This window comes from Podarcis gaigeae, assembly GCF_964106915.1.
Source record: "Podarcis gaigeae genome assembly, chromosome: 6".
Classification (NCBI taxonomy): domain Eukaryota; kingdom Metazoa; phylum Chordata; class Lepidosauria; order Squamata; family Lacertidae; genus Podarcis; species Podarcis gaigeae.
Genome location: NC_139682.1, coordinates 29283468 through 29296236, shown reverse-complemented (window position 1 = coordinate 29296236; position 12769 = coordinate 29283468). Strand labels below are relative to the sequence as shown.

Sequence of the window (12769 nt, the reverse complement as noted above, 5' to 3'; positions counted from 1 at the left end):
CTAAACAGTTTTATCAATTAACAGTAAAGGTAAAGGGACCCCTGACCATTAGGTCCATTCATGACCGACTCTGGGGTTGTGGCGCTCATCTCGCTTTATTGTCCGAGGGAGCCGGCATACAGCTTCCAGGTCATGTGGCCAGCATGACTAAGCCGCTTCTGGCGAACCAGAGCAGTTCACGGAAACGCCGTTTACCTTCCCGCTGGAGCGGTACCTATTTATCTACTTGCATTTTGAAGTGCTTTCAAACTGCTAGGTTGGCAGGAGCAGGGACCGAGCAATGGGAGCTCACCCCGTTGTGGGGATTCAAACCGCCGACCTTCTGATTGGCAAGTCCTAGGCTCTGTGGTTTAACCCACAGCGCCACCCGTGTCAATTAACAACATCCTCACTAAAACAACATCCTCACCCACCCATAGAACTGATGTTACATTTTCAAGTTACAGATAGGTAGCCGTGTTGGTCTGCCATAGTCAAAACAAAAAAAAATCCTTCCAGTAGCACCTTAAATTCCTTCCAGTAGCACTCTGTGTGTATCTGAAGAAGTGTGCATGCACACGAAAGCTCATACCAAGAACTGACTTAGTTGGTCTTTAAGGTGCTACTGGATGGAATTTTTTTTTTACATTTTCAAGTTTTGCCATAGCCAGGCTATCTAAATTCAGACCACGAACCTCAGAAAAACAAATGTACTGTATTTGGAAAAGCTTCATGCCTGAGCCGGAGTCACCTGGCATTTCAAGTACAATCTTTAACAATGATGTTTTATTTCTGCTGCTGTTATCATTTATTACTTTTCAATACAGTGTATCCTCCAAAGAGCTGAGAGTTGCATTTTAGTCCCACAACAACCGAATGAAGTAGGTAAAGCAAGAGAAACTGACTTGCTCAAGGTCACTTAATATCGGCCCACATCCAAACCCAGCTTTCAAGCAAGTCACTATTAGAGGCTCCTCTTACCCAATTATTGCCTCGTTTGGAGGTGAAACACTCGTTAACATTTCTGGACAGAAAGGCAGAATATAAACATTTCCTTTATATATAAAAAAAGGTTCAACCTGTGGGCTCAGGGGTGGCTCAAGATATCAGCTGCCTGAGGTGAAGGATGAGATAGCACCTTTCCCCAAGGCCACAAACTGGTGGTTGAATCTTACTACAATACTGGTGAACTGGACGGTGTCTTCCCCAGCACATGGCTCTCATAACTATGACTCTCCCTTCCCTGCACCTGCTTCTCTCTCCCTCATGGTAGGGCCCGCCCTGTATGGGACATCATCTGCTTTGGGGGAGGACAGGACTACATCTCCCAGCTTTCAAATGAAAAAAACACACACACACACACACACACACACACACACACACACACACACACACAGAGAGAGAGAGAGAGAGAGAGAGAGAGAGAGAGAGAGAGAGAGTTAAAAACAAAAAAGCGCTCCTCGCGCGTCGCCAAGTGACGTCACCCCCCTCAGAGAACGAGGAAATCCTCTGAGTGAAAAAACTACGGCAACCGGCAGCCCTTGCGTGTTATTTACATACTCGCAGCCTGTTGAGTAGCCAGGGCTGGGGAAGAAGGCTGTGGGCGGAGCCGCCGTTGCCGTGGCGCCCGGAGTGACGTGAGAGAGATCTCGGGCGGTCCTACCGGGAGGCCGGGAGTCAGTCAAGGGGCAGCCGAGGCTGACGTGCCGGCGGGGGCTTTGCGTGTGTGGCATCTGTGTGTCAGTCAGGGAGTGGTCACCGTGAGGGCTCGGGCCTGTGAGAGGCCCTACAGCCGCCGCCGCCGCTGGTGCTGGTGGAGGGGCCTCTCCGGTCGGGAGGAAGGCGGAGGTGGTGTCTCTTCCCTGGCGTTTTGCCTCAGCACCGGCGGTCTTCGGCCGGCCCCGCTTCCCTCCCTCACGGTTGCTCCTATCGTAACCGGGAGGTCGCGGGGTGCCGCCGTTTCTCCGCTGCCGCTTTCTCCGCCTGCGGCCCAGCCATGTCGGGGCTGCTGGGCAAGCTGTTCGGGACGGGGGGGAAGGGCGGCGGCAAGGGGCCTTCCCCCCAGGAGGCCATCCAGCGGCTTCGCGACACGGAGGAGATGCTGAGCAAGAAGCAGGAGTTCCTGGAGAAGAAGATCGAGCAGGAGCTGGGGGCGGCCCGCAAACACGGCACCAAGAACAAGCGCGGTGAGCGGGGGCGGGTGGGCGGGAGGAGGAAGAGGTGGCTTCTCTCCTCGGGTGGGACTTCTTTTCAAAGTTCCCTTTATTTATATGCTGATTTCCCACCCACACAGTGAACTGCGCCCAAAGCGCCTCGTAATAACCGCTAGCGGAGTCGCTGTCAAAATACGTAACATCTTCGGGGAAGGGGAAGCAACTTTACAGAACATCTAAAGTGCATTCAAGTAAGGCAAAATAAGATAGGTAGATATAAATCCGTAAATAAAAGACTGTCAGTATCATAGTTACTCCGTTTGATGCTTAACAAGCAAAGCACAAATCAAAGCTTGCAGACCTAAATAAATAAAGCTGACCAACGGGACCAGTGCTGAACATACTCCAAGGGGCCACAGCAGCCTAAAATCTACCTGTGGCAAGAGGGATGTAGAGACAGAAAGGTGCTTGGACCTTTCTAAAGGAAAGGATGGTGCTGGGGTCGGTTAGAGCAAAGTAAAAACACAGCCTAATGGGTAGGAAGAGAGCTTGCTTCACAATGTTGTGTATGTTTACTTAGAAATAAGACACCTTGCAATCTGTAGATTTTTACTTTCACTTAAATGTGCCTAAGATTGTGGTATTAGTGGCATTTTTGCCTTAAAAGCCTCCAGGGTAATGTTCAGCCTACTAAGAACACAAAATCTACTGGTCAATTGCGATCTACTGGTCAATTGCGATCTACTGGTCAATTGTGGGGTGGCCCTGGTTGAAATGCAGAAAGCATTATCTCTAGATTGTTCGTGAAGTTTTACATGGAATTTCATTGAGGTCATTCTGCAATATGTAGCTCTGGGATTGTAACCAGTGTAAGATATCTATGGAAGCCGCCCAGAGTGGCGGGGTACAAATAATAAATTATTATTACTATTATCCTGTTCGATCTTGGGACAACTTAGGTCCACCCTCCAATGACAATGTAGATCACTGCCAGTTTTTTATACTGTGAGTAGATCAGTGTCTTGGGACTTCAGTGTGCGTGTCCTACAGTAAAAGTCTCTTTCATTTTTCTCAGGCCATTAATAGCATTTGCATCTTGAACTCTCCTGGTTTGGGGCCTATATACACATAAAAGTGTAAGGTAGCGGATACCTTGTTTCTATAGTTGGGACTTAATTCTTGATGCCAGCAATTTGCTGTACATCTATCCTGGTCTTACTCTTTTCCCATCCCTCTTTGAATTTTGCTCTTCTAGTTCTGCTGTAGCATTCAGATCTTGGGTTAGTTTGAGTGGGATTCTGCGAGGGAGTACCTTAGGGTTAGCCTCTAGATACAGCATCTTTTCTATGTCCCTGCTCAGTTTTGGGTTGCTTCCTTGGGGCTGCATCCAGACCTGTGCAGGGCAGGGAGGCAGCAGGGTACACTTGCCCCAGGCCTCAGAGGACTAACCTGGCTGGGGGAGGGGGGTGCTAGGGGCCTGCCAGACTTATGCTGTCATGTCAAGAACAGGGCTTCTCCCTCAGGCCTCAGACAAGCTTTGCATGGGCCTGGCTGCATCCATTTGAAGCCTAGACCTAGGTAGGAACCTGCACTTTGTGCAGAGTGATCTGTAATTTTTAAACTAGCACCAACATTGTATTTCCTCGTATTTCCTCATTGAGGCTTCCTTGCTGAGGCTAAGTTCTAAGCTAATCTCTTGTCAGGGTCAGTATTCCTTATTTCTTAGTTGAACCTGAGGCACATTGAAAAGATATTAAACAAGAGGCTGTTTATCTTATCTCATTTATGAAGCTGCAGTATATGTTCCATGTTATGTTGCTCAGGACTATTTTCCTTTAATTGACACTGTCTCATTCTTATCATGGATTTGCGATTTAGTGTGCTGTGCATGCTTATGGTATTTAGAAGCAACAGGGTCTCCTTACAGTAATACTGGAACTTTTTATCTCCACAGCAGAATGTTTCTGTGTATACAATTTATGTACATACTTTACCATTTCTGTTGTCAGCTTTTATAATCATGACTTGTAAAAAAAGCCAAAATAAAGGGAGAAAGCAATAGGCTTCTTTAATTCATCATCTGGCTAGTTGAAAAAGCTTAGTTTGCTGATCTGGCAAATGCTACATTCTATCAATGGTAAATTAGATTGCTTGTATAGTTACAAAAGAATGCTGCACTTTATGTTGTAATGCAATTTATTGACAGCTGATGTGGTGTTGTGGTAAAGAGATTGAGCTACAAATCAAGATGTCCCCTGTTTGACTCTTACTGTTCATTAGGTGGCCGTAGAATGATGCTGGTCTGCTTTGCAGGATGGTTGTAAAGATCACAACAAAATAATTTCTGAATAGTAATATTTCATTAAAGTACCACACTAGTCAGTGTGGGAGAAGATACTTGCTCCTTGCTTACCTCTGGCAGTAGTTCATACTACCTTGAGACTAGACTGAGGGCCAGCTTGGGCATGTTGAAGGTCTGAGATCAGAATCTCCTATATGCTTGTAAACCTCAAAACAGCTATGGGGAAGGAACACTAGGAAAGGTGTTTAAAATGAGCAAGCAAGCAAACAAACAAACAAAAATCTCATGCTATTTCCCTGATCTAAATCATTCCCTAAGCTCCAGGAGGAAAATGTCAGGTACAGATGTACATTTCAGCAATGTCTTGTCATTCTTCTTAAAATTAAAGTGTTACTGCATCCCTTCATGCTGATTAGTGTGCATAGAATTAGAGAACAATTCCTATGGTTGTCCCCCCAAACTCGCCAGTTTCAGCAGAAATAATGGTGTGTATGTACAATGCTACATTGTGTGTTGCAAGTGCCTACCATTATGAAAGTTGAGCAGTAGAGCTCCACTATACTGTATCTGCTAATAGTCAAAAAGACATTTACAGTGAGGTCAAGGAGGTTAAAATTTGAAAAACCTATTCCCTGATGTATACAACCCTCAAACTCTCAATAAGTAAGGACTTTCCCTTCATGTGAAGAAAGCTGCAGCAGACTGAGCCAATAGTGTGTCCCACAGTCAAGATGGCAGTTACTGCACGTGCTGTAGAGGAAAGTGAGGGGCAGATGGGGCTCATCAACCTGGGAAGGTAGTCCATCTAAGAGAAGGAAAACTCTGGTCCTAAATCTCCACTGCCTTGTGGGACATCTTCGGAGAAGAAAAGGCTAAGGAGCAAACCCTACACAAATCCATAGTGGAGTCCCTAAGGTGGTGGGATGGCACCTTGTACACCTCCTTCCGGTCAGCTGCTCCTGCAGCCAAGCTGATGCCAAACGTATTGCTCTGCTTTTCTTTGGACCACATCAGCAAGGCAGAGAGGAGGATTTTGTCATCTGGGCAGCCCAGGACCTCCATACATACGGCCCAGGCTTGTTCCCTGGGGAGGTTACTTTGGTGCTCGGTTTGATTTCACCCCCAGAGGTGCAGTCCATTGTTTCTTGAGACAGATGGATGCCAGCAACAACTCTATTCCGAAGATTCTTAAAATACAATAAAGATGCAGTTTTAGAGAGGATGATACAAAAAACATAGGTTGAAACTGTAAGCTGATCTTCTGTTATGGTCACCAGTTGATTATAAATCTTGGTACAAGTGCATTTAAAACTGCATTTCAGTCCTTTGCACAGAAATGACAATAGCAAGAAAGAATCTGTTGAGCAGCAACGTAGCACATTTGAAACCTGTCTACGTCCCATCAAAATGAATGAAATTGCACTAAAGTTGTCAGTATCCCAATTTCCACTGCAGATTGCTGTTTACGTTGAGTTCAGTCTTAAGAGTTCCACAAGAATCTGCATGCAGTTCTTAATGAGTGAAGTTTAGTGCTTCTGATGATGTGAGTTAGTGATTCAAGTTTATTGAGTGCTAAAAGGAATTTTTTGCTATAAAGGAGAATTGCTATTCCTTAATTTGCAAGTCTCTTTTAAGAGGTATAATAGATTAGGGTCATCTCTGGTGTAACATACAGTGTAAATAATGGAGCATAACTTCATATGACTGGGATGTTGAGGCTTCTGTTTTCCCTGCTTACTGAAATGTTCAGATTCATAATATTGCAAAGAAGATGCTAAATTTTATTATCATCTCTTGAAGAAGTTATCTTTTTACCTCTGGATAGGTAATGCTCTGGTAATAAATACAATTAATTTTTAGCTCAGTTGGAATTTATAACAAGAACAATTTAGCTGTACATGCTTTGGAAATGACTTGTAAAAAAATTCAGTGCCTGAAAACTTCATTGTAACAGAACACTATAGTTATTCTCACAATTACCTGATTCAGATGGTTAAAATGACTTACTGCCACCTGACACTTAAATGCCCAGAAACAACACTCTGCCCAGGCAGTATATGAACAGATCTATTTCAGTGTTGGCCTGTGTCATACGTTAATTTAACTTGTGTTGTTGCTGAAAATAGGTAAAGTTGCATAGGGTTAGGCAACAAACTGGACTGCTATTTGTAGAATAGCATCATAGGATTCTTTGAAAAGATGGTTTTTAGAAGATAATGTAACTCATCCTGGCAGAAACAGTGCAGTGGCTCTACCATAACACTTGACCTACAGTTTGAATGTTTTACAGTGGAAAGCAGCTCAAATTCCAGCATTCATAGAGGGCAGCCAGATGAGGGAAACTTCTAAATGTAGGCTTTGTTTACTTCTTGCAAAGGTTTTACAAACTGCAGATGGCTGGAGCTGTATTCCTGCTCAGTATAATTCCTGTTTAAGGTTTTAAACGATAAATTCATTTAATTAGGAACTTTCAGTGGGCAGTGGATAATGGTAACTGTTGCATCTTAATTTTAATGGTATAATGAAATTTCCTTTGCTATAGATGTTTAGCTCTTAAAATTAAAAACGGACACCTGATTGCATACTATTTAATGTCAATAGTTTTGTATAGCCATTTTAGTTTTGTAACTGGCTATAATTCTACTTGAGTACCAATGACTACATCAGTTCTAACTGCCCCAAACTGATCCGCTTCCATGTGTACCAGGCAGCCTAGTTTCTTGTATCTTGTTCAGTATTCCTGTTTGCATTTTCCAGTTTTCCACTATGATAACATGCTAGAGTGAACTAGAAAATCTACACCTATGCAGAGGATTGCCTCCTTTTTTATATATAAGATTTTATTAAAGGTTTTTCATAATACAATACAATAAAAGAAACTAATCTAAATAAAAACAAAAAAGAGAAAACATAGTCATACGCCTTGCTTGATTACCATATTTTCCGGCGTATAAGACGACTGGGCATATAAGACGACCCCAACTTTTCCAGTTAAAATATAGAGTTTGGGATATACTCGCCATATAAGACTATCCCTCTTCCAATGCACACCAAATAAAAATTAGAAAGACCAGTCCCCAGTCTGGCTCGGAAATCCACTCCACTTCCCGGGGTGTGTGTGTGTGGTGTGGCCGGGTCCATTTAAACAGAGGAGCGAGCTGGAGGGCTTCCTCTTTGGCTCGCTTCCTCAGTCGCTAGGACGTCGCTGAACTTCGCTCGGTTATTGCTTTTGTTGGACCCGCTGAAGCATTTTGGAAGATTTTTTACTGCTTTTGTTGAGCTGTGCTCGTGGAATTTGCTTGGGACATGGAACAGCTGACAGGCGCTGTTTCAACCCAGGGTGGCTGGGAAAAAGCCTTTGTTGGACGCCCCGATCAATTGGCAGTGGGTGAGTCCATCGCTGTGCGTGGGGAGCAGGGCATTTGAGGGGAGTGCTGCCTCAATTGCCGCTCTCGCTTTACAACTTTGCCGCCCTCGTGGCAAAAAAGCTTCCGGGTTTCTCTGTTCCCAGCCACCTGCCCCTCTTAGCTTCCCCTGCCCAAACTGCTCCCTTCGTTGTTGCCCTCGCAGCATCATAATCGGCTCCCCCCCCCCCCGCCGTTTTCTACCTTTGCTTACTCCTTCGGCTGTGCCACACACTGCTGCACTTAATGCTGTTGTTGGTTCCCTGCCTTTGTTGTGAGCATTTCCTTTTCTTTTACTGCGGGGGCTGCTTGGGTGAGGCAGCGGCCATATGTCTAGTTGCTGGGGCAACGCAAGGCTGCCATTTTGGTCCACATGGTCTAATACCAGGAGTGGTTAGGGTCGTTCTGTTGCTGGTGATTGGGGAGGCTTCTGGGGCCAATTTCCAAGTGTATTTCTGCTTCTTCTAGAGAGCTTGGTGTCCTCCGATTTAATTTGCTGTCGTTTTGTTCTTTGGTGGGGAGCTGCTGCTGAAGCTGGTGTGTAAGACGAGCCCTGACTTTTGAGAAGATTTTCCTGGGTTAAAAAGTAGTCTTATACGCCAGAAAATACAGTACTTGAACACACTTATCTGCTTTCATAGCAACCTCTGAAGAAGTGCAGGAATGTAGGGGGTGTGTGTGAAATTTTCAATGCTGACAAAAAAAATTGAAGTGCCCCCGCCAAGCTGAGTTTTAATTGACACCAAGAAATGGGAGATCCTCATTGCCTCACTTTTTCCTTGAGGAGAAGGTGCCCTAGGGGTGGTTCTCCTGCAGCTACTTATGCCTGCCCTGTACCAAATGTATTTGCTTACTCAGAGTGTTCTCTTCTCTTTCCTGCCCCCAAAGTAACTTAGATGGTGGTCATATAAAATGTTTCCATTTCTTACATAGTGACTAAGACAAAACATCCAGATTTTATGCATTTCTTGTGTCCATTTTACTTTACATTCTTGTGTAGTTTGAATAATTCTTTGAGCCTTCTCTCTCATTACCTGCTAGTCTACCATATTAGAAAGATTGAATGAAGGTTTATTTGTCAACAAGCCTGTCATGCCTTGTGTGCTAAGCATCTAAGCTTCTAGTACTTGGCTGTTGGCTGTAGATCCTGCAATTTGATACTGAGAAGACAAACAACTCAACAACAAAATTGATTTGCTTAGAGAAAGACACCTATTGGTAACAAAAGTTAATTAAACTGGGAACACAAAAGATGTGAGAGGCATAATTGGTAGCATAAATTTTAAGTGGTTTTTTATGTTCTGAACATCATGCTTGTAGAAACAGTTTTAGATGCACATTGTATATCAATCATCATTTGTCTTGTTTTTGTCCAGCTGCACTTCAAGCCCTAAAACGAAAGAAGAGGTATGAGAAGCAGCTTGCACAAATCGATGGCACATTATCAACAATCGAATTCCAGAGGGAAGCCCTGGAAAATGCCAACACCAACACTGAAGTGCTCAAGAATATGGGATTTGCTGCCAAAGCAATGAAAGCTGCTCACGATAACATGTAAGATGCTCTTCATCATTGGTTCATTGAATGGGCCAATTTTTCATTGAGTGCAGTACAAAGGGACACATTCAATCTTTGCCCATATTCCCTCTTTTTTGGATAGTTCTGGACAGTTATTATAAACCAGTCTGTACACAGTAACTCAAATTCTGCATTGTGCAGCGGGACATGTTTCTATAAAAGTATGCACAGACATGGTATAAGCTTTCAAGTAACTGCTCATGCCAAGTATCTTTACATGTAGACATGCTTTATCTGTAAGCAGCATATAGTTTGAAAAGCATGTGGCTTTCATGGTTAAAGTCTTTGGATTTTACTTCCAGATTATGCAACTGAATAGATGCAAACACGTTATAATTATTAGAGCAACCAGTTATTACTGTTAGAATTTTTATTTAAATTAGTCTGAATTCTTGCTCAGGAAATAATGATTTCAATGGAAGAAGTGTGTTTTAAATCAGTATTATTGTTTTCTTGATGATTTGAATCAGTTTGCCCTGGTGGTTAGCTGATTATTTCCTTGAAGCTATTGAGACGTGTAATGATCTGCAAGACTAAACAGGTGAATGGTTCAAATAACTTAAATCCTTTTCCTACAGGGATATTGACAAAGTAGATGAACTAATGCAAGACATTGCAGAACAGCAGGAGTTAGCAGAAGAAATTTCAACAGCTATCTCCAAGCCTGTGGGAATCGGTGAAGAATTTGATGAGGTAAGTACCAAACAGTTTAAGACAAGTATGACATTTGTACACATACAAACTTAAGGATATCGAAACATACTTACTTCTTGTGACTCAAAATATTATGTAATGAGAACAAACTCATGAATTTTCCATCTTAAATAACAACAGAAATGTGAGTTTAGTACTCTGGCTTGCTCTTAGGAACAACAGAATAATTTGGATATGTAAACGTTTTGAGACACCTAGAATGCCCAGTTGTGTTGAGTTGGACATGAAGGTTTCTTACAATTATATGATGTTACAAAATTGGCAACAGTGATTTCTGGTGCTAGCACCTGTAACTGCAGCGTCTCTCTCCTTCAATAATAGGATGAACTGATGGCTGAACTAGAGGAACTCGAACAGGAAGAATTGGATAAAAACTTGCTGGAGATCAGTGGTCCTGAAACAGTTCCACTTCCCAATGTGCCCTCAATATCTATACCTTCAAAACCAGGTGAGTGCCTTGCAAATGCTAAAGACATGAGCATCTTATAACAAGTGCATTTGTCAAAAAAGCATTGTAATATGCCAATCTTGTGATTTTATTTCTCAACTACTGTGCACAATTTACACATACTAATCTGTTTCACAGAAGGAAAGCCAGTTAAGTTCCCTAGTTATCTTTATCTACAGATCTAAAGTCATGGTTCTCAAAGCTGGGGAGGGGGGGCTTCCTCAGGGTCTATCTCTGACACCTTAGACCCCATAAGCAGTTTTCTGATCGCCTATTCCAACTAATCAATGGTTTCCAGGTTGGAATATTTCATTTGCTTTTATTCCCCCAGGGATGAGAACAATTGTCTCTTGAAAAAAAGGAACTTGGGTGACAAAATTCTTCCCCCATACCTTTAGTTTGAGAATCACTGTCTTGGGTATGAGAATAAATGGATGTGGTTCTGGTTAAAATCTCTTTCCCATAGTGTTGTAGCATTGCACAGTTCTGATGGCAGCATGCAGATGTTGCCCATGTGTGGACAACACAGCAAGGAGCTTTTTAAACATGCCCTCCATTTTTCCATATAACCTGGCGTACCACCCCAGGGAAGCAAGCACCACTTTAAAACACTGCCTGCCATTTGGCTACTAAGCCATATTTAAGGAGCTTCTATTGACATAATCCCTAGAGAACTAGGGCTTGGATACCTGAAAGTATCCCTTTTAGGCTCCCATCTAGGCCTCTCCATTTCTTGAGATCATTGGAAGAGGCTGTCACTGGTTGTGCCACTGTCACAGATGTACATTATGCAGCAATCTGGGAGAGGGTTTTTGGTGGCCCCTGCCTTGTAGAGCTTCCTATTTTCTGAAATAAGGCAAGCAACTCTTGAATTTTCAGAACATGCTTAGCACTTGTTCACTCAGGTATTTGTTGGTTGCTAAAATAATTTCTTGGGGGGGTGTATTTGTGTGACATAATTTTGTTGTGATTTTAAATATTTGATGATGATAGTTTTTGTTTTATTTTATTTTATTGTATTATGTTTACATGTCATGAACTGCTCTTGTATTGGCCAGATGAAGAATGGGTAAAATACCTAAACTAAAATAAATACATTGAGCAACTGCAGACAATCACAACACAGTGCTTAATCTTGTGGTGGTGTGTCTTTTTCTAGCTAAGAAGAAAGAAGAAGAAGAGGATGATGACATGAAAGAGCTAGAAGCCTGGGCTGAAAACATATAGCTACACCAGCTGCCCAGCTGGAGAAACAATTGAGACTCTGCTCACCTGTTGCTACAGGTGCATGTATGGGTGGGAGACATCATTAAGCGCAACGCCTTTATTTCTTTAATCCCACAGCTGTGGGAATTGCATTCTGCATAGCATGGTCTGAGCAAGGGAAACAAAGTTTCCAAAGAAAGTTGCCTGCAGTTTAGGGTGTTGACTTACTTTAAATAATAAACCTTATTGGCAAAATTCCAACATTCAGCTTCTGGACTATGCTAATGCCACTGCTGGATCACCATCTTTCAGAGTTCTGGCCATGCTAAATCTGACTCGGGATACGAAGCCTGTAACTTAATTTGATGGAAACGCTTTTAGAAGTCTTGTAAAGTATTTCAAAAGGAAAAGTCATAAGCCGTTATTGGCTTATTATGTTTAGATGTACAAATGCATCACTTAGGCTTTTAGTTCTTTAAAGTCTCTATTTATATCCATTGGTGGCATTGACACTCCTCTCTCCGCATTACACTCACTTGGTCGCTGTTCCCAGTTGGATTTGGTGAGGTGGATTTGGAATGTTGAAGTAATTCTATGATGGAAATAGGTGAAATTGACACTAGCTGTACATTTTTCTACATAGCACCTGGAATGTTGATTGCTATCTGTGATATCCAATTCCCATTCAGACACAAACATACATTTATTTTAAATAAGGATCTATGGTTTGCACTGTATTAAATACCTTGATTGATTTTCGTACCTGCCTGATGTCTTCACTATGCATGTATGTAACAGAAACTTGGAGAACCTTGTTGGGATTTCCCCCACCCCATTTTGTACATTCTCTGGTACTTCGGTCTTCCTTCGAGGCAGAAGTGTAGATATCCAAGTAGTGCCATATGTGCCACTTTGGTTCTTAAGTTGAATACAGTGGTGCCTCGCAAGACAAAATTAATTCATTCTGCGAGTTTCTTCGTCTTGC

The 12769-nt window shown here is 42.8% G+C and overlaps 1 protein-coding gene across 1 annotated transcript; it reads left to right on the top strand.

The window, feature by feature from the left end:
• The first annotated feature begins 1468 nt into the window (after positions 1–1468).
• CHMP4B (charged multivesicular body protein 4B) lies at positions 1469–12546 on the top strand. Its single transcript, XM_083746352.1, has 5 exons — positions 1469–2165; positions 9215–9392; positions 9995–10109; positions 10452–10578; positions 11738–12546. Exons 1-5 carry the CDS (start codon positions 1976–1978, stop codon positions 11803–11805), a joined length of 678 nt encoding a protein of 225 aa, XP_083602478.1. The 5' UTR covers positions 1469–1975; the 3' UTR covers positions 11806–12546.
• Positions 12547–12769: the final 223 nt, after the last annotated feature.